At 43.8% G+C, this 21748-nt stretch overlaps 1 protein-coding gene across 2 annotated transcripts in view; it reads right to left on the reverse strand.

The window, feature by feature from the left end:
* Nucleotides 1-1240: 1240 nt before the first annotated feature.
* The window catches only part of LOC140575554 (voltage-dependent calcium channel subunit alpha-2/delta-1), a 134575-nt gene continuing 114067 nt past the window's right edge, over nucleotides 1241-21748 (reverse strand). For both annotated transcript variants that reach the window (XM_072695942.1, XM_072695941.1), the window contains 7 exons: nucleotides 18309-18461; nucleotides 18089-18141; nucleotides 17926-17981; nucleotides 16918-17044; nucleotides 10695-10807; nucleotides 8640-8722; nucleotides 1241-6174 (listed from right to left, as the gene is read on the reverse strand). In XM_072695942.1, the coding sequence (XP_072552043.1) occupies nucleotides 6058-6174; nucleotides 8640-8722; nucleotides 10695-10807; nucleotides 16918-17044; nucleotides 17926-17981; nucleotides 18089-18141; nucleotides 18309-18461 (702 nt within the window). In that variant the 3' untranslated portion in view covers nucleotides 1241-6057. The remainder of the gene's footprint in view (nucleotides 6175-8639; nucleotides 8723-10694; nucleotides 10808-16917; nucleotides 17045-17925; nucleotides 17982-18088; nucleotides 18142-18308; nucleotides 18462-21748) is intronic.

Here is a 21748-nt window from a genome sequence, read left to right on the forward strand (position 1 = left end):
CTGGTAACTAGCTTCACAACGTCTTTATGGAGGACGTCTTCAAGGAGCTAAATGTTTAAAGAAGACATTGAAATCTGGCCCATGCAAGAAGTGGCCAAAAATAGAAGACTAGCTGTACTGCTGTGCCCAAGGCCACTATCTGTGGCTGAAATGGCTGATTAGTCTTAGTTTAGTAGCTTGCTAAACTTACTAGCTAAACTTATGTTAGATAACACCCACAAAGTAGCTCAGTTGTGTTTCTGTAAGTCCGGGTTGGTAACCGCTAATGCTGGCTCCTAATGTTACAGGAATAGCCGAGAACTGACTGGAGACTCAAGCTCAAATGAACATCTAGTGGATGACTGCTGTCTTATGAAGATGTTATGACAGCTGTTATTGGTTAGTTGACCGCTTTATTTTATTAAGTATCGCTGCTGAAAAATTCTGCTCAAGACCAGCTTTTGCTGGTAGCTGGTCTCAGATGGTCTAAGCTGGTCTTTGATGGTCAAGATGGTTGGAAAACTAGCTGGTTAACCAGTTCTTGACCAGCATAGTGTATGTTGCATTTGATCATGGTGGTGAACCAGCGTGGTCAAGCTTGGCCCTACTGGTTGTTTAGCTTGGTCAGGTTGGTCATGCTTGTAGACCAGCCCATCCACCAACCTCAAACAAAAAAAAAACATACGTAACATATGAAGATGGTGAAGAGCTAAGCTGGTCAACCAGCTTAACTATCTTGACCAACTTGAGTGGGCCAGGCTAGCCAAGTTTGATCTTGGATTTGACTAAGTAAAAAAATAAAGAGACTCCCATAGACATTATTACTGAGAGTGTATTTATCTACAGTATGTCATTAGCCTACGTTATCTATACAATGATACTATCTGTACACATGGTTGGATGCATGGGGCCTAGAGTTAGGCTATAGCTCGGCCAGTTTGGGCCAGATGTGCACTTACATTTGTCATAATTGACCTGTCTTTGGCTTAACTGGGCTGTATTTGGCCTAAAATCATTTTAGCTCTCAGGGTTTCCTGGCTTATGCTGTAGCTCAGGCTAAGTTACATTAGCTGATAATCAGTTTGACTTAAATAAGAAACTGCTCTGTGCGCTCTGAGGGACTCTGGTGTAAAGTTAGCTAGCTTCTATGCTAGGTCAGCTAGCTAGTCAGTTAGGTGTGCTGACGTCTGCTTGGCATTCAAGTGTCAAGACAGCCTCCTAGACCTACCTTCTAGCACAAGAGAAAAAAGGCAAGCTGAAGTTTAATAACAATAAACTTTTATTGTGAATATATTTGTATTTGCACAAGAATTAACACGTTGGAATTCATTACAAACAGTGTTTTTAGTCATTTTTTCCTCGTCTTCTTTAATAACATTGTACAAATGTATAGAAAATCGTTTTCAGGCTTTTTAAGTTCCACAAAAGAGTAAACTGTGGTAGAGCGCAACCTGAAAGATAGGCGGAGCTACAGATGCACAGACCACGCCCCCCTAACACCAGCAAACACGCATTAAGAGCAACTTCAAGAAACACTCCAGAAAGAAAGCATGACCTCAGGGAACCTTCTTCAGCACATTGAGCATCATCATCATCATCATCATCAACAGCAGCAGCACCAGCGGCACGTTCCGGAGTTCCGGAGCACGGACAAACAGCAGCCCGACAGGACAGCGCAGCAGCCGACAGCAGCATTCAAACAACACACACACACATACAAAATCACACATACACACACACACACACATACACACACACACAACAACAAAAAAACACCTACTGATCCCACTTTACATAAGGGGTCTCGGATGCTTTGCGTAGACACATTTAGTAATACATGCAGGTTCTCCGTGTTACACAGCACCTCTTTTATTATGAGCTGTGGCGAGTCGTGGATGTACTCTGTAACAGCGGGAACACTCGTTAATCACTTCCTCTTATGTGAAGTGGAATTCCATTATGGAAAACCAGGAATCCCTAGATATGCAGATCCCCTTTCTTGTCTCCCGTAAACGTCTTTGACATTTCTTGTCAAGAGAACCTGTGCTTTTAGAGTCTCCGAATGAAACGGGTGTGAGCATGGGAATAGCAGTTGTCTTCCAAGCCTAATTCCCTCCTTGGAATATGTGCTCTCACGGTACATTACAAAAATGGTACAGTGAAATTCCCACATGAGCACTGGATGCTTTTGGATGCTTGCCGTCAGAAATCATATAGGCACTGCCCTCAATTCAGTTCAGTTTTTTTTTTTTTGATAAAACATAGGATGTACTGCACAGCACACGGTGAAAGACAAAGCTTGCAGTGTCCACATACATTTCATTAGGTTAGCCTATATACATAAAGAGCTTGGACAGGGCACCGGGGGGTGTCCGCTCTGGTTTCCGTGGCTCATGTCGGACCACACGAGGCCTTTAAACGCAGACATGCTAAGATGTCCTCCAACACTGCAGGCCTGAGACGAGCAATCCAGACCCACAACAGCAACAACAACAACAACAAAAAAGGAAAGCTATTGGAGCTATTTTTTTCTGAAGAGCGTCAGATGCATATGTGAAGCTACATGATACGGTAGACGCATTAGGAAACGAGTTCGCTCGTGGGAAACCTGTCCGAGTTTGCAGCCAGCCGAGTCTCCAGCCGACCACATAACCCGGCCTCCTCACTATGCTACGCGTTCACGAGAAGCATAATTCAATACGCCGTATTTCACACACATTTGGCAATCACTTTGACGCATGAACTTTTCACCTGAAACTTTCGGCATTGTTTAACGTTATTTGTGTGTGACAAAGCCACGGCTTCAGCGCAGTCTCGACGAATGTGTCTAATCCAAATAATCAAAAAGAAAAGAAAAAATGTACACTGAGTGCTCCGTGGCCGTGCGCTTGCATTTGAGGACGCAGCAGGGAAGCCTGTAATGACTCACTTTAATGCTGCTGCTGCTGGCAGTATTCAGTTCTATGGTTTAGAAGTGGCGGGGCTTTCAAGCAGTCAAACATTGCATTGTCAAACAAGCACCCTTTAAAAGTAGGGTTCTTTAGTAACCCTTGGGATACTCCAAAAGTAGTTCTTTAGTAAAGGCAGTGGCTCCGAATGCTTAAGCAGTTCTTTGTCTGGCTAATAAACGGTTCCTTATATACCAGGACCTGAACCCCTTTTAATTAGACCAATGGTATGGTCTTCAGCACTCCTCCTGAAGAACCTCCTTCCTACAGGCTTCAGATTAAAAGTGGCAGGGCTTTTATAGCACTCCTTTAAATAAGCATCCTCACACATGGGTTCTCAAGGGTTCTTTAGTAAAGGCAGTGGCTCCGTATCAACAGAATGAAGCATGAATGCTATAGCGGTTCTTTGTCTGGCTAATAAACGGTTCCTCATATACCAGGACCTGAACCTCTTGTAGATGTGAACCTTTTTGCTTAGAGCAATGGTATGGTCGTTAGCACTCCTCCTGGAGAACCACCTTCCTGCAGGTTTATAGCACCAACAAGGGTTCCACTATTGTCTACCACAGAGATCCCTGTGCATCAATCACTGCACTCTTTTAAAACGTCTCCTTAGAAATTGGTACTCCAAGGGTTAGTTCTTTAGTACAGCAGTGGCATTGGTTAAAGGGGATCCCTTTTGGCTTAGACCAATGGTATGGTCTTCAACACTCCTCCCTGTGAACCTCCTTCCTACAGGCTTCAGGTTTAGAAGTTGCAGGGCGTTTGAGCTGTCAAATATAGCAGTCCTTTAAATAAGCACCCTTACACATGGGTACTCCAAGGGTTCTTTAGTAAAGGCAGTGGCTCTACATCAACAGAATGAAGCATGAACGTGTAAGCAGGTCCTTATCTGATTAAATGGTTCCTCAAATACCTAGACAGCCTTTTGGTGATGGGTCTTTGGAGAACCTTTTAAAAATATGCTTCTATATAGCTTCAAAACAAAGGTTCCACTGTTGTTGACTACCACTATTCTCCAGTATAGAGAACCCTTTTTGCTTAGAGAGTAGTCCGGTCTTCAACCCTCCTTCTGGAGACCAAGCTACCGTACCTTCAGGCAGTAATTCAGTTATATGGTTCTATAGAAGTAGCAGGGCTTTATATAATCTAAGTATCCTTAAAATGGGGTACCCCAAGGGTTCTTTAGAAAAGGCAGTCGTTCTACATGAACTGAAAGAAGCATGGATGCGTAAACAGTTCTTTACCTGGTTAATAAATGGTTCCTCAGATACCAGGACAAACTCTTGTTGATGGATCTTTAGAAAACCTTTTAAACCTTTCAAGGCGATTTCCATGATTGTTAAGATGTCTACCATAGAGAACCCTTTTTGAGAGTGGTCTGATCTCCAACTTTCCTCCTTGAGACCTTCCTGAAGCATTGAATCCAAGCAAATCTAACGCACCCCACTCAGCCAATCGGGGGCCCTCTGAAGGATGTGATGAGTTGGATCCAGTTCAACACAAAGTCTGGAGGAGTTAGCTCTCCAGGAGAAGGTTGGAGAGCACTGGCTTAGAGTGTAAAACTGCAACTGGGAGCTTTGATGATATGATACTGGATGGCTTGGATGCTGGCTTGGGCTTGGATCAGCTATTGTATTTTACAACAGCACAAACAAATGATTTAAAAAAAACCCAGAATAATTTAAATAAAGCAATACTTAAGCAAACTGCCTCCAGGATCTGTCGAAAACACCCTAAGGGTTCCTTCTGGACACGAGGAAAGCGGACATTGTTCAGAGTTTGGCATGTCACTGCACTGTGCTTCACATAAAGAAAGCGATTCACATGTCTGAAATAATGGACGTCCGATATGATATCATGGTAAACTCATGTTGGAACCCATTCTGGTGGATCGAGTATCTGGATGACGGACAATAAAACACAATGGCCCAGTAGCTTGGGCCAGGAGACTGGACGAAGCAAAAAAAATATATATAAAAAGAATAATAATCACCCATCATGCAGCATATTGAACTGAGCCAGGGGACTCATGGATTCGTTTGACTTTTGCCAGAATAAAAGCCCTGTGCTAAAGGTTCTCTGAATCCTATTCAAATAGCCTATTTTTTCCTTCATTCAAATTTGCTCTGTAGATGCGCACTTGGATTACAGACAAAAGCCTGCCCACACAGTTGAGTCGAGAAGCAATGCGGCTCTTCACACTCCTTCATTCAAATTCGTGCGACCAAGTCGGATATTCAGATTTGAGGATCAAACCAGGATCTGCAAGCTTCAAACAAGTGCAGCAGTAGCCGGCGAACCCAAAAAACCCCCAAAAAAACACACACAAAAGAAACGAGAAGAAGAAATGAAATCAGCAAAAAAAGAAAGAAAAAAAGAAAGAAGGCTGAGCTACATTTGCTGGGAGCATCCTTCTCGCTCTCTCTCTTTAAGCATGGCAGTATGAGAGTCCCAGCATTCGTGCTTTTTTTTTGTATAGTGACTTCAAAGAGAAATGAGAGGACACTAGCGAGACCCCGACTAAAAAAAATAATAAAGAAAGACAAGAGAAATGCAGCTCCGTTCGTAGAATAATAGTCCCTTTCTCTGCTTCCAGAGGACCTCAAGTGCCTGGATGGGACCCAATCGTGTCTGAGTATGAAGCTGACCCAGTTAACCATGATCTCTCCACTAGAACAGCCTGTCTCTCTCTCGTCCTCTCATCGTCTCTCTTTTCTGTGTCCTGGCTTGGAAAGACCTGGGCAGGCCACTTCGAGAGGCCTCTCACTGCAGACACACACTCTTCTCCTGCTCGTCTCTGGCACTGGATATGCATGTAGTGTGTAGAGATGTGTGTGTGTGTGTGTGTATGCCAAGGTCTCCGATATTGTCGCTATGAATGACAATGTTCGTTTTTTTCTTTGTTTTTTTCTTTGTTTGTTTGTTTGTTTGTCTATTTTAAACATTACCGATGTCCAAGGTTCGTGTCTGTGGTGCTGTCCGTCCGTGGTTGAGCACGACGGTCGTGGTGGAGCTACAGCAGCAGCTGGTCTTGTGTGAAGAATCCAGTGGTTGTATATGTGCTGGTTAAAGTGAGTGAATGGTCAATCTGTGGTCATGTGGGGGTTGCTCAGATGTTGTGCACTTGTCAGGACGAGCAGCCTCTGGGTCCGGTAAGCAGCCAAAGCAGCAGCAGCTGAAGGGCCAGTATGTGGAAAAGTGAGGGAGTCAAACTGCAGCCGCCACCGCAGTCGGATGCGTCCTCCTGCAGCCAATAAGAAAGAGTTAGTGAGGCTTTTTTTGGCAGCTTGGACACAGGTCACATGTTGCAATGCTGGCAAAATGAACGATGCTTGGAATTACAATTAATTAAGGGACAATTACATGTGCTCCAAGGAGGGACAAGTGAGCAAGGCTCATTAATGCTCATGGAGGACCCAGCTTACAACTCACAGGACATGAAGGATCTGCTGCTAATGCTAGTCCTGGTGCCTGATACCTGATACCATCTCTGATACCTCTCTCATAGGTCTTGTGGAGTCCATGCTTTAAGGGGTCTGAGCTATTTTAGTGACAGAAAGGGGGCTAACACAGTATTAGGTTAGGTGGTTTTAATGTTATGGCTGATTGGTGGTTTTTTACACAGTAATCAAGGAAGTTGATTTTCTGTAAATTTAATATATCACACATGATGCCTTTTAATATGGATTAAATTATGTTGATGTAATATACACTAAATAGACAAAAGTATTTGGACACCTGCTGATTTGTTGTTCCAAAATCAAGGGTATTTAAAACCCTGCTTTTGTTGGAGTAACTGTCTTTACTGCCCAGGGAAGAAGGCTTTCTACTAGATTTTGGAGGAGCATTGCTGTGAGGATATGATGGCATTCAGCGATGAGAGAGTTAGTGAGGTCAGGTTGTTGGATGATGATCACCACCCCACCTCAGATGGAGCATCACCATCATTCCAGAAAACACAGTTCTTCCACTGCTCCACAGCTCAATGCTGGGGGGCTTTATACCCCTCTAGCCCACGCCTGGCATTAGGCAGCATGGTGCCAATAGGTTCATGATGTTTATCTGCTGCAGGGAGTCATATTCTATTGGCAGTACTTCTCTACAGAGACTAGACAATCAGTGTGTGTGTGTGTGAATTTGGACATCTGTGTCGGCAAAGGGTGGAACCTAAAGTAGCTGAAGGAATTCATTAGAATGGGTGTCCACAAACATTTGGCACATAGTGTATTTCTATTTATTTGTAACTAATAATTTAAGATTTTAGAGGACTAAGTGTGACTAAGTGTCTTGCTACTGGACGTCCATACAGAACCTGTTTTTTTCTTTTCAGGTCAGGTACATATATATGTGTGTGTGTTGGCGTGAGGAAAGGCAGGCTTGTCATCAGTATTGGCCGTCCTCAAAAGAGCGGAAACACATCTGGAACTTCCTATGTTTATTTCCCTGAAAATCTCTCAGGGCACGAACAGTAACTCCACTTCCTATCTCCACAGCAGAGGGAAAGCTGTGGCGTCCTGATTCTCCGTCCCTCTACCTTCATAGCGGAGCAACTGCAGGGGACGGCCTGACCTATTTGTGGTCTGTCACTTCTCATGTGATAAATTAATGCACACACTCTGCCCATAGCTACTGTATGCTGGGCTTTATGGTCATGTACACATGTACATAAAAGTGCTTCAAATGGTTCTTCGTAAGATGCCATTTAAAAGAACCATTTTTGTGGTTCCATATAGAACCATGTTTGTAATGGAGACGTATTGATTGAACCTTGTAAAGGTTGTAAAGGTCCTTCACACTGACGTCTCACCAAATGATTCTTTGAGTGATACCACAGAACCAAGGTATGGACCTCGAATCCAGTTTCCAGTCCTGGATTTGGCTCTTACTGAAAGTTAAGGGAACACGATTGACCACGTAGTGTCACCTCTACCAAGGATTACAAAGTCCAGGACTGGAAACTGGACTCAAGGTTTGAAGACCTCGTCCATGGAAGAACCACTTGCCTCTATTAGGAACCATGTTTGTAATAGAGATGTCTGAGGAACCCTGATGTAAAGGTTCTTGACCAATTTTAAGCTCCTCCACACTTTACAGACAGAGTGGACCACCAAAATTGGTTCTTGAATGACATGGCTTAAAGAACCCTTTGTAGCACCTCTACGATTAAGAGTGTATGTTTGGTACGCTGTATTTAATGAGGTTATTAAACTGATAAGAAGCTCCAGTAAAAGCAAAATGAAACTGACCATCAAACACAAAAGAGAAACAGCAGCACAATGATGGGCGGCGCTGAAGCCAAGGCAGAAGATGCACTGATTGGACACAGGGGCTCATCCTGAGGATGACGGACATGATAAGCAGCCAGCGGTGGAGCAGAGACGTGAGTTGAAAAGAAGAGAAAGGAGATGAAAGTAAATCATGCGGTTAAGCTGAACAGTAAGCTGAGTCAGCATGAAAACACAAAGCAGTAAATGAATATTCAGAGGAGAGCAGCAGCACTTCAGAGGAGGGCCATTATACACAGACGCCATTAGAGCAGCATCACACACAGAAACAACCACACACAGCCCTTTTCTATAAACATGTGGAAACATACGGCAAACACGAGCAGACACGGCCCACCCATTTAACTTGTGTTACTGAAAGAAATCAGCCAAAAGCCGTTTTCCACCAGACCATCGTTGGGTGTGTGTGTGTGTTTTAACTTACACCAGCGTTGTTGTCAAAGCAGACATCAGGGCCTTTCCTGTAGCGTGGATTCTGGGCCAGCATACAGGGGTCTGGTCCAGTGGCTGGTTAAAAACTATTAAGGCAAAAAACATCCGTCATAACAACCTATAGAAAAGCACAATACATTGACAAAAGTATTGGGACACCTGCTTATTTTCATTATTTCTTCCTAAATCATGTGTATTAAAAAGGGTTGTTCCTGCTTTTGTTGGAGCAACTGTCTCTGCCGTCCAGACAAGAAGGCTTTTTACTAGATTTTGGAGGAGCATGGCTGTGAGGATTTGATTGATTCATTCAGATTCGCCAAGAGCATTACTGAGGTCAGGATGTCGGAAGATCACCACCCACCTCATCCCAAAAGTATTGGACGGAGCTCCATCATCATCATCATCATTCCAGAGAGCACAGTTCCTCCACTGCTCCATAGCTCAATGCTGGGGGGCTTTGTACCCCTCTAGCCCACACCTGGCTTGAGACAGCATGGTCCCAATAGATTCATGTACATACTTATCTAGACAAGGTGTGTGTGTGTTTGTGAATTTGCACACTTGTGTCAGCAATGGGTACAACTGAAATTAGCTAAATAATGCATTTATTAGAAGGCATGTCCAAAAACATAGTGTACCGTCCTCTACACTGTGCTGTTCTGCATCTGATTTGCTGAATGTTGACAGTACACTATGGAATAGGCTGTGGAGGAATAGCAGAAGGCAGTCCTGGGTCTAGTACTTTTTCCCTGTTCCAATTCATCTTGTTGAAGGAGCGAAGAGCTTTCCCAGCAACTATTTGGTGTCTGGATCAAGGTTAAAATGACACCGGTGTGCATGATTTCAGTGTCGATTCAACACAGATTGTCCACTGGGTTGTAGTGGATCAGTGGTGGCTCAGCGGTTAGAGTGCCGGGCTATTGATAACAGGATTGTGGGTTCGATTCTCGGGCTCGGCAAGCTGCCACTGTTGGGCAGAGCAAGGCCCTTTACCCTCTCTGCTCCCCGGGTGCTGGAGTTGGCTGCCCACCGCTCTGGGTGTGTGTGTACTCACTCCCCCTAGTTCACTAGTGTGTGTGTGTGTGTGACAAATACGTGCACCTTTACCTTTAAAGACGTACCTTATAGGCTAAATCATTTGTGCTGAATCAGCAGTATCTAAACTGTGCAGTGCTAGTGCCCTCCTGAATTAAGCATCATAGGTAGTAGGTGTCACTACAGTCTAAAGCAGGGCTGCTCAATCCTGGTCCTGGAGAGCTACCACCCTGCAAAGTTTAGCTCCACCCAGAATCTAACACACCTGATCCAGATAATGAAGGCCTTCAGGAGCAACTGAACATTAGAGTCAGCTGTGTTGGATCTGAACTCTTCAGGGTGGTAGATCTCCAGGACCAGGATTGAGCAGCCCTCGTCTATTCGGCATCCCTAACCATAAATGTATTATTCATTATGTTATGAATCTTAATGCAAAACTACCATGATGTATCTGGTACCTGTTTAGTTGAGCATATCTTGTGTCTTGAGTCCCACAAGGTTCTATTTTAGGGCCTGTAAAATGATGTTAATTATGACAGTAATGTAGTTATAGAAAGTAAAGAACTGTTGGCTTACATACAGGGGAGGGTTAAGGTCTGCACACCAGACCAGACTACCCACCAAAAGTGCTCCAAGGAAAGACAACCAGTAAACAGTGACAGGGTCATGGGCACCCAATACCCAATGCTCTCTGTTGCTCGTGGAGGTCCCACCTCACAACTTCCAGGCAAGATTGCAAGATTCTGCTGCTAACGTTCTAGAGCCAGATATCACGGGACGCTCTTCAGAGGCCTGGTGAAGGTCATGTCTTGACGGGTCGGAGCTGTTCTGGGGGCCAGAGAGGGGGGTAACCTACGTATTATTCGTCAGGTGGATTTCATGTTTTCGGAAAGACCTAAGCTACTGACGCTTCCATACTTTTGGTCTGTATTGTGTTGCTTGCCAGAGAGGCACAACGCTACGTCCTCTGGAGCCTTTTCTGGACGGTTCTACAGATTTTACAGAAGGATACAGGGCTGCTCAGCTTGTCTCAGTGGTTTGGTGTCGCAGGAAAGGCAGGTGCTCCTAGCATCGGTGATCAGAAACACCAGGTTTGTGCTGGGCAGCTTCTCCGCGCGGTACATTCTGGAAAAATATGACATGGAGAAAGACAAAGGCCTCATGATTTGGGCAGAGAGGAGAGAAAATCCAAGGAAGGAACACTTATCCAACAGCCTCAAAGCGTGTCCATGTCTTAAGCTTGTGCAAATCTCCTCGCTCAGCTGCTGATTGGTCAGTATATACAAAGCTTTGTGTCAGCGTTATTCTTTGTTAAACAAGCCATTACTGCTAATGTTATGAGCTCTCCTCATGCTAACACACTGGACATGTGCTAAAGTCTTTAGCGGAGGTAATCTTAGATCAGCGTGTTCTGCTGGAGAGCGCCGCTGGTTTGCGGCTTGTTACATGCTGTCAGCGCTGAGTGGCTTTCTGGGCAGGCACCCGTGTTCCTTTTACAACATCCCTCTCTGTTTTCTCTCAGCTATCCCTCTTTTGAGCTGCGTGAGTCATGGCTTTGTAGTATCATGTGTGTGTGTGTGTGTGTGTGTGTGTGTGTGTGTGTGTGTGTTCGTGAAAGCGCTCCATTACACCTCACCTGCTCACTCAGTAATCACTGACTGTTTACTGCAGCTGAGCACGCTCAGTAGAGCACAACGGACCTCTGATCTTAGTAGCCATCGGGTCACGCACACACACACACACACACACACACATACTGGATGCATACGCCACATATGTAATATATATACAGTGCTATGCAAAAGCCACAGAGTGTGTGTTTGGAGAACACAGTCAGAACACCACAGCTTTGGTTGGTAGGTTCTTCATGCATTCCAACCAGTGAGGACTGCTGATTCCTTCAGTGCCGCCAACCGCTCACCTCATTCAGTTTAATGAAGTTCTGACCTGAACGTGTTAGATGGGAAGTTAAAATGCTGGGTTTCTTTGAGGAGAGCTTTGGAGATGCTTAAGCTAATGAAGGAGTGACGAGAGAAACTAGGTGTCAGATGGTATCGGAAATATTTCAACTTTGGAATCGGTGGGCTTCTTTGAGGAGATCTTTGAATATGGTGGGATGTTTGAGGAGGACTTTGAAAATGGTGGGCTTCCTTGGGGAGGACTTTGGAAATGGTGGGCTTTTTTTTGAGGAGGACTTTGGAAATGGTGGGCTTCCTTGAGGAGAACTTTGAAAATGGTGGGCTTCCTTGGGGAGGACTTTGGAAATGGTGGGCTTCCTTGAGGAGAACTTTGAAAATGGTGGGCTTTTTTTGAGGAGAACTTTGAAAATGGTGGGCTTTTTTTGAGGAGAACTTTGTAAATGGTGGGCTTTTTTGAGGAGGCTTTTGGAAATGGTAGGCTTTTTTGGAGGACTTTGTAAATGGTGGGCTTTTTTGGAGGACTTTGTAAATGGTGGGCTTTTTTTGAGGAGTACTTTGGAAATATTGGGCTTCCTTGAGGAAAACTTTGTAAATGGTGGGCTTTTTTGAGGAGAACTTTGTAAATGGTGGGCTTTTCTTGAGGAGAACTTTGAAAATGGTGGGCTTTTTTGAGGAGGACTTTGGAAATGGTGGGCTTCCTTGAGGAGGACTTTGGACAAGATTAATACTGGGCTTCTTTGATGACAACTTGGTTAATATGCTAATGAAACACAGACTAGATAACCTGGGTTTTTGGATGGAAACTGGAAATACTGGGCTTTCTTGAGCAGGACTTTGGAAATAGCTAAACTAATCAAGGAGTGACGAGATAAACCAGGTGTTGGATGAGAAGTTGAAAAACTGGGTTTCCTTGAGGAGAACTTTACAGATAATGAGGGTAATGAAGGAGTGACTAGATAAAATAGGTGTTGGACAAGAACTAGAAATTGGCTTCTGTGAGGAGGACTTTGGAGATGCTTAAGCTAATGAAGGAGCGACGAGATAAACTAGGTGTTGGATGGGATCATAAATATTGGGCTTTCTTGAGGAGGGCTTTGGAAATGGTGGGCTTTTTTAAGGAGGACTTTGGAGAAGGTTAAGGAAGAAGTGACTAGATAAACGACTAAGTGTTAAATGGGAACGGTAAATACAGGGCTTCTTTCATGACAACTTGGTTACGCTAATGAATGACTTGCTTGAAGAGGACTTTGGAAATATTGGGCTTCCTTGAGGAGGACTTTGGAAATATTGGGCTTCCTTGAGAAGGACTTTGGAAATGGTGGGCTTCCTTAAAAAGGACTTTGAAAATGGGGGGCTTCCTTGAGGAGGACTTTGGAAATGGTGGGCTTCCTTGAGAAGGACTTTGGAAATGGTGGGCTTCCTTGAGGAGGATTTTGAAGAAGATTAAGATAGGAGTGACTAGATGGAATTGTAAATACTGGGCTTCTTTGATGACAACTTGGTTAAGCTAATGAAGCACTCACTACATAACCTGGGTTTTGGATGGAAACTGGAATACTTGGCTTCTTTGAGCAGGACTTACACAATACATTGACATGAACAGGCAATACTGGGCTTCCATGAGGAGAACCTTGGAAATGGATAAGCTAATGTAGGACCAACAAGATAAACTAGATGTTGGACAGGAACTAGAAATGCTGGGTTTCCTTGAAGAGAACATTGGAGATGGTTGACCTACGGAAGGAGTGATTAGATAAACAACTAGGTGTTGGATGAGAACTGGAAACAGGCTTCTTTGAGGAGACCTTTGAAGATGATAAAGCTAATCAAGGAGTGACGAGATAAAATAGGTGTTGGATGGGAACTGGAAATAGTGGGCTTCCTTGAGGAGAACTGTGGAGATGATTAAGCTAATGCTTTCCCACATCCCACATGCTACTACCCACTGGGAGGGTGAAGGTTAGCATGTGCTTCCTCCAAGTCACATAAAGCTTGAAACCAGTGCAACGTGCTTGGAGGAGAGTGCTAACAGTCTAGCATCACACTAAGTAATAGGGGGAGAGGGAGGGGCACTCTCTGGGACCTCCAGCCAGCTGTAATCTTCTAATGATAAGGTTGATAGGATGATAGGAGAGCATCCTTTAACCACTAATGTCCTGATGTTGTGTGTTAGCTCTGTCTTTCCCACAAATTTTTTGTTCTTAAAATGTATAAAAACAAACACACACACACACACACACACACACAAATACACTTGCACCTGCAACACACTAAGGGAGCTCTATATCCTCTAAATGAGGGTGCTCCGCACTCAGAAGCACACTCGGGGCTGTCTGTCCGCTGAAGAATGCTTTATTCCTGAGAGCAGGAGAGAGGGGAGGGAGTGTGCTTCAGCTGCACTTAGATAACCTGATCTCCTGCATATGAAAGACCAACCCCAGCCCAAGAGAGGCAGCAATTGTTTTCTGTTCAAACTAAAGTTCCACCGAAACCGAAGTACCCGATGTGCATTCGCCGAAGATGAACATGCTTGACTACATGCACTGGCAGTGTATGACATCTACTGTCAAATAATGCAGTAACTGATGACAGAGCGTTTACAGAGAGTTAGCTCAGATTAGTTCAGTCTAAAGTTCTCCTAACTCACATTTATCACTTCTGCATCTCAGTTTAATTAACAATCCGTATTGAGTTGAGCCTCAAAAAACATCATTAGTAAATGAGTTGCAGCTAAAACGGATTAAATACAGTGTAATTCTGATGTTTAGTCTGTGGCTCCGCCCCCTTTATCTGTTTACTGTTTATTCCCATCTGCAGGTTAGAGCTCCCCCTATCACATGACGTCCCAGACTGAAATTTGGGAGACAATGGAGACTGGAGGCCTTGCTGGAATTTGAACTCTTCACACTTGATCAGCAGCAGTTAGACCGTAGGGCCGGTTTCGAGCTGTGGAATTGACCAACATCATCTCAAGCAGAAACGTCCATATAGGTCGACTGTTCCAGTTCAAACATACAACCTATTTGGTCGTTTTTTCATCGGTTCACTGGTAGCGATGTTAAACAAAATACTCTCTCACACACACACACACATACACACACTAAACCCATCTGTCATGTTAAGATTATGTTTACGTTTAGATTAAGGTGTAGGTTAGGGATAGGTGTTAATTAATGTATATATTGAGGTGTAGAGTGACGTGTAGGTTAAGATTAGGCGTAGGTGTAGAGTGAGGTATAGGTTAAGGTTAGGTGTAGGGGTAGATTAAAGTGTAGGTTAAGGTTATGTGTAGGTATAGATTGAGGTGTAGGTGTAGATTAAAGTTAGGTGTAGGTTACAGTTAGATATAGGTGTAGACTGAGGTGTAGGTTAAGATTAGGTGTAGGTGTAGATTGAGGTGTAGGTTAAGATTAGGTGTTGGTGTAGATTAAGGTATAGATTAAGGTTAGGTGTAGATTGAGGTGTAGATTAAGATTAGGTGTAGGTGTAGATTAAAGTTAGGTGTAGGTTACAATTAGGTGTATGTGTAGATTAAGGTGTAGATTAAGGTTAGGTGTAGGTGTAGATTAAGGTGTAGATTAAGGTTAGGTGTAGGTTACGGTTAGGTGTAGATGTAGATTAAGGGGTACATTAAGATTAGGTGTAGATTAAGGTATAGATGAAGGTTAGGTGTAAGTTACGGTTAGGTGTAGATTGAGGTGTAGATTAAGGTTAGGTGTAGGATGCTGTTAGGTGTAGGTGTAGATTGAGGTGTAGATTAAGATTAGGTGTAGGTTATGGTTAGGTGTAGGTGTAGATTAAGGTGTAGATTAAGGTTAGGTGTAGGTTACGGTTAGGTGTAGATGTAGATTAAGGGGTACATTAAGATTAGGTGTAGATTAAGGTATAGATGAAGGTTAGGTGTAAGTTACGGTTAGGTGTAGATTGAGGTGTAGATTAAGGTTAGGTGTAGGATGCTGTTAGGTGTAGGTGTAGATTGAGGTGTAGATTAAGATTAGGTGTAGGTTATGGTTTGGTGTAGGTGTAGATTGTGGTGTAGATTAAGGTTAGGTGTAGGATGCTGTTAGGTGTAGGTGTAGATTAGGATTAGGTGTAGGTTATGGTTAGGTATAGGTGTAGATTGTGGTGTATATTAAGAATAGGTGTAGGTGTAGATTAAGGTGTAGATTAAGATTAGGTGTAGGTGTAGATTAAGGTGTGGTTTATGGTTACATCTTTAAAGTGGAGCGACTGTCTAACTGTCTGCTTGTTAAGAGATTCAGAAAATTACAGGCTTGAATCCCATCAGCAGCACAGCCAGACATGGTCAAGAGTCGGAGAATAATGAAGGCCTTCCCACCATGTGACAGGGGGAGGTTCGAACCTGCAGACGGGAACAAACAGTGAACAGACTGAGGGGGCGGAGTCACAGACTAAACATCTTCCACAATCTTTAATCAGTTTCAGCTGCAGCTCTTTTACTGATGCTTTGAATTGAGCTTAACTCAAAAAATGTGAGTTAGGTGTAAGTTGGATTAACGACCAGTATTTTACAGTGTAACTGCTATGCAAAGACCCCCCACCCCCCAATTTGGGCTTTCGAGAGCTGAAGGGGTTAAAATCACCTTTTTGAAATTCATGAAATTCAGAGTTTCTAGGGTTTCCTCCATCGCCCCTTAGCAGGTTTCCCTCCACATCTCTGAGCACTGCATTCCTCAGGCCTGAACGGGGGGCACTGATATGTGTGTATGTGTGTGAGGGTGAGATTGAGTTACACACTCTCGAAGAGTGGCCCGTAGTCCTGCGATCGCACAAATGGATTTCTCTTTATGGCTCTCGTTAAACTTTACATGTCTAAAGTAGTTAACATAGAAGAAAAACTATCGTCCGCAGAGTCGCACGTGGGGCTCGTAAAGGCCCCTGCTCGCGCTCGAGCCCAACCCTCCAGACGCCTCTCACTTTACCGGGGCTCCGTCGCAGCGGCCCACGGCAGGATTTACGGCCGGCGGGACGGCGGACACATCAATGGAACGGGGGCTCGGCCGGAGAGAGAGGGGGAGAGAATAAGAGAGAGAGAGGGAAAGAGAGGGAGAGAGAGGAAGAGAGGGAGGCTCAGAGAGCTGAACATGGAGAGAGAGAGGAAAGAAGAGCAGGAAAACCGCCCTGCTCCAAAAGACTCCGCTGAGAGACGACTTACTGAGACGAGCAATTATCCAGGAAAGGAGGTGGAGGGGTATGACGATGACGTCATCTCACAACACACACACACACACACACACACACAGAAAAAGAACAGAGACACAAAGAACAGGCACACACTTACACCGAGAACCTCACCTTGAGCAGTTTCCACAGTCCAGCACCCCTTGGAATGACCTGTTGTCATTCTCGAAGAAGTACTGAGTCTGCTCCGTTATGCAGCTCTCTTTGGAATATGCGTCCGATATGTCCTCCTCCGAATAGGCTGGGAAAAAAAGTATGCCTGGTCACTGTCAGCTTACAGGCCTACACCCACTGTCCATGTCACCAGGTACCCACTTGTATCTTATAGGGCAATTCTGTAGGTTTCCAATGACCTAATAGAAGGTGCTACAGAAGGTTCTTTGAGCGATGGAACAGAAGAACCACCTTTGCGTCCATGAAGGAGAATGTTTGTAAGGTTCTTTACTCATTTAAAAGGCCTTTAGACTCTCTAAAAGTGGTTCTTCTGCAGCACTGATTAAAGAACCATATGAAGCACCTAGTTTTAAGACTGTAGCCATTGAGGTTTGAGGTATGGGGCCCTGGGACGACCCTATGTCTCTCTCTCTCTTTTACTTTTTCTCATGCTCTCTCTCTCTTTCTCTTTTGACTTTTTTTTTTTTCTTGGTCATGATCAGCACACCAATACAATGCAACAGACAGATTGATACACTACATGTCCAAATGTTTGTGGACATCCCTTCTAATGAATGCATTCAGCCATTTTCACAGATGTGCGAATGCACAATCACAGCTTGTCTAGTCCCCGTAGAACCTTCTGGCACCATGCTGCCTAATGGCAGGCGTGGGCTAGAGGGATATAAAGCCCCCCAGCATTGAGCTGTGGGGCAGTGGAGGTTTGGATGGAGGTGGTGCTTCATCCAATTTTTTTGGGATGAGATGGGGAGTTGGGGATGAGGTGGGCTGGGCTGTAGAGAATCCGACCTCTTGACCTCAGTAACGCTTTTGTCGCTGAATGCAAGCAAATCCTCACAGCAATCCTGCTTCAAAACCTACGAGACTGAGAATGAATGAGCAGGCGTCCCAATACTTTTGTCCATATAGTGTATCTCAGTGTGTGTGTGGTTGATTTGCAGAACCTACCTGCCTCGAGAAAGCTTGGGTAAGTGAGAGTGAGTAGGAGGTGCTGCAGCACTGACCTGAGGAAAAGAGAGCCATTACACAGTCCATCTGACACAACCTTCATTTATCTGCTGGACGAGATTAGATATGAGAGGAGGAGGGGAGACCACACGGGCCCTCTTACCAGGCAGCAGTGGAGGCCCACCAGCCCAGGCTTAGCATGTCTGCGATAGTAGGCTGGAAGAGAACACACACATACACACACACACACACACACACACACATACACACACACAAGAACTGAACACTGATGGATATGCACATGCACTTACACAAGCGCATAAATATTGCAAGAAGTGCATACATACACACACACACACACACACACACACACTCTGTCTTACCACATAGACGGATCTGGGCCCAGCAGCAGCCTTGGTTTCTCTCTCAGGGTCACACACAGACTGATAGTCGTAGGTTTTATTAAAAGAGTAGAGTGATGTGTTCACCAGACTGGTCATCAGCACAGGGTCCACCTCACCGAAAAACTGACCTATCTGAACAGGGTACACACACACACACACACACACACACAGAACATCTTACATTTCACATAAAACTCGTCCATCTGTCTTTCTGCCATAGAAAGCATGCACTACACATTATTTCCCATTTGTTCATCATATACACTCTGCTACAAAGGGTTCTAGAGTGATACTACAGCGGAACCACTTTTCATTCCATGAAGAACCAATAATAAAGACTTTTCATAAAAGAGTTGAGTGCTAAGATCCTTTACATTGGTAAAGAACCTTCACTTCCATCAAGTGAAACGTTCCTAAAGCCTTTAAGAGGTTCTTGACTCTTTTACACATCTCTTCATGGAACCAAAAGTGGTTCCTCTACAAAATCGCTCAAAGAACCATTAGAAGCATTTCTTTTTATGGTGTGTGAAGATCTTTTAAATTGGTAAAGAACCTTTACATCAAGTGTAAGGTTCTCCAAGCCACACATCTCATGCATGGAACCGAAGTGAAACCAAAAGTGGTTGTTCTGTTTCTATGGCATCACTCACAGAACCATTTGAAGCACTTTTAGTTAAAGAGTTAAACTGTTAAAGAACCTTCGCTCAAGTCAAGGGTTCTTGAAGCCTTTAAACATCTGAAGACCTCTAAGACATCTGAAGCACGGTTCTCTGTGGAACCAATAGTGCTTCCTATATGACATCGCTCAAAGAACCTTATTTGTAAGAGCGTGTGAAGATATTTTAAACTGGCGAAGAACCTTTCCATCAGGTGTAAGGTACTTCAAACATTTAAGGTTCTCCAAGCACGGTTCTTTATGGAACCAAAAGTTATTCTCCTATTTCTATGGCATCACTCACTTCACCCTCTCGGACATCTGAAGCACGGTTCTTTATAGAACCAAAAGTGGTTCCTATATGACATCGCTCAAAGAAACATTCATAGTACCTTATTTTGTAAGAGGCTCTAAAGTTGTTTCCAACTAAAATATCTTCAGCTTGAAGAACCATCAAGTGTAAGGTTCTTCAAGCATGGTTCTTTATGGAACCAAAAATGGTTCTTCTATGAAATCACAACAACAATTTGAAGCACCTTTATTTTACGGTGTGTGAAGATCCTTTAAATTGGTAAAGAACCTTTACACCAAGTGTAAGGTTCTCCAAGCACGGTTCTCTATGAACCCAAAGAATTTTAATTGTTGAAGAACCTTCACTTACACAAAGTCAAGGGTTCTTAAAGCTTTTAAATAAGTTCTTCACCCTCAGACATCTGAAGCACGGTTCTCTGTGGAACCAAAAGTGGATCTTCTATGGCATCGCTCAAAGAAATTCCTAGAAACTTTCTTTTCACAAGCCTGTGAGGATCTTTGAAAACTGGTGAGGAACCTTTCCATCGAGGGGTTCTTCAAGGTTCCTCAAACATTTAAGAGTCTCACACATCACAAGCATGGTTCTTTATGGAACCAAAAGAGGTTCTTCATGCATGTCTCTTTTTTTAATGTTGCTAAATGTTGTTTATTGACTGATTATTATGCATTTATGCATATTATTATTATAATTATTATTATAATTAATATTCCCTTTCATCTTAGAGGAGATCATTATCACCTTCGGTATGTGAGAAACCCACAGATCTGGATACGTTAATAAAACATGATCGTTTGATCCTCTGTATACGTTTTGCAACAGCATGAAGATACATGTGCAGAAGCAGGCAGCTGAGAGCGCTGAGCATGACGCACTGCAGTCACACTGCAGACACACACACACACACACACACACACACACACACTGCAGTAATTTACATTTAGATTCCCATCTAAATTCCAGTCCAGCTTATCTTCTTCATTGCTGCAGTAGATCATGCGTGTGTTTGATGGAGTGCACGATTACTGCATTATTAAACAATAAAATCTGAGTGTCTAAGTGAGTCCTCTCGCTTTCCCATCGTCACTGCCAGATAGCTGCGTGTGTTCAGGCCTTAAAATGACAGTTGGGTGGAAAAGCAAACGTGCACGATCGTCTCCTCGGCTCAAATGCTGTCGATTAGCCAAGACCCTTTTTTTTTGGTGTCCAAGGTTTTCTGATTTAGAAGGTGATGTAACTCTCCAATAGAAGAAGCCCTAAGCAGCGGAATAAGACGATCTCACTATAAACAGAGGGTCGCTAGGTCGAATCCCGGCCACGCTGCTAGCCATTGGCAGCCAGGGCCTGAGAGAGCACATTGGCCTTGCTCTCTCCAGGGTGGGTAGATGCTCTCTCCACGGTACGTGTAACGTAGCATCAGTGGCAGTTTGGACGAACACTAAGAGGCTGTGGCTGGCTGCACATGTGTCAAAGGAGGCGTGAGCCGGTCTTCACCCTCAGTGTTGGGAGCACGGCATGCGATAGAGGGAAAATATGTATTGGGGGTGGGGGTGGGGGGTAGTTGTTGATCCATTTGAAGAGAAATTGGGGTAAAAATCAGATATAATAATAAAATATCTGTAAGTTATTGGAAACAGACGACAGTGGGTCATAATACATACGTCAATACATATTTACAGACATGGTCCATTTTCACCTCAGCATGCACTTTGGATAAATGTCGAGTCAAACTGGCGTAAAAGTCAGTCCGATCTGGCTGTTCAGACTGAGTTGCGATGCCAAAATGAAAAGTGGCCCAAACTGGAATTGAAAATGTCAGATTCAGTGTGGAGGAGCTGGGGAGCTGGGGAGTTTTTAATACCTTCGATTCTGGAAGAAACAATAAATAAGCAGGTGTCCCAATACTTTTGTCCATATACTTGTGCTTCATGTCTGTGTACTTCAGCATTAAATTTTACAAATCTGCCCACTGTGTCATTCCTTATGAGAAACCACAGAAGCAGATCTGCTGTAATCTTGGAGGTTATTTCACTGCTAGGAGGTTTGAGGTGAATGTGTGATGATTCAGGCACTGAGTGTGAACGATGCTTGTATCTCATCATTGTCCGATTTTTTTCTGATTCTCACTTTTTGCCGTAATGTAAATCTGGCACTTGTTCTTTATATTGTGTCAAAATTTGATGATGATTGGACCAATAGAAATGCTCCAAAATGATCTGTAATAAAATCTTTTTACATTGACTTCCATTGAAATTTTGGAACATTTCTCTCTCTCCTGTAAAGTTGCAGTTTTGGAGATACACGTTTTTTTTCACGTTTTTTTTCAAAGCATCAGGTCAAAACCAAAGAAGCAAACTGTGAACGCCGGACATGTCGTGTCAGTGTTCAGATTCTTGCTTAGATAGTCATCTACATTTAGGGTTAAAGGCTAACTGGCTGATCAACTCCATTTGG

The sequence above is a fragment of the Salminus brasiliensis genome, chromosome 13 (genome assembly GCF_030463535.1).
Source record: "Salminus brasiliensis chromosome 13, fSalBra1.hap2, whole genome shotgun sequence".
Taxonomy (NCBI): Eukaryota; Metazoa; Chordata; class Actinopteri; order Characiformes; family Bryconidae; genus Salminus; species Salminus brasiliensis.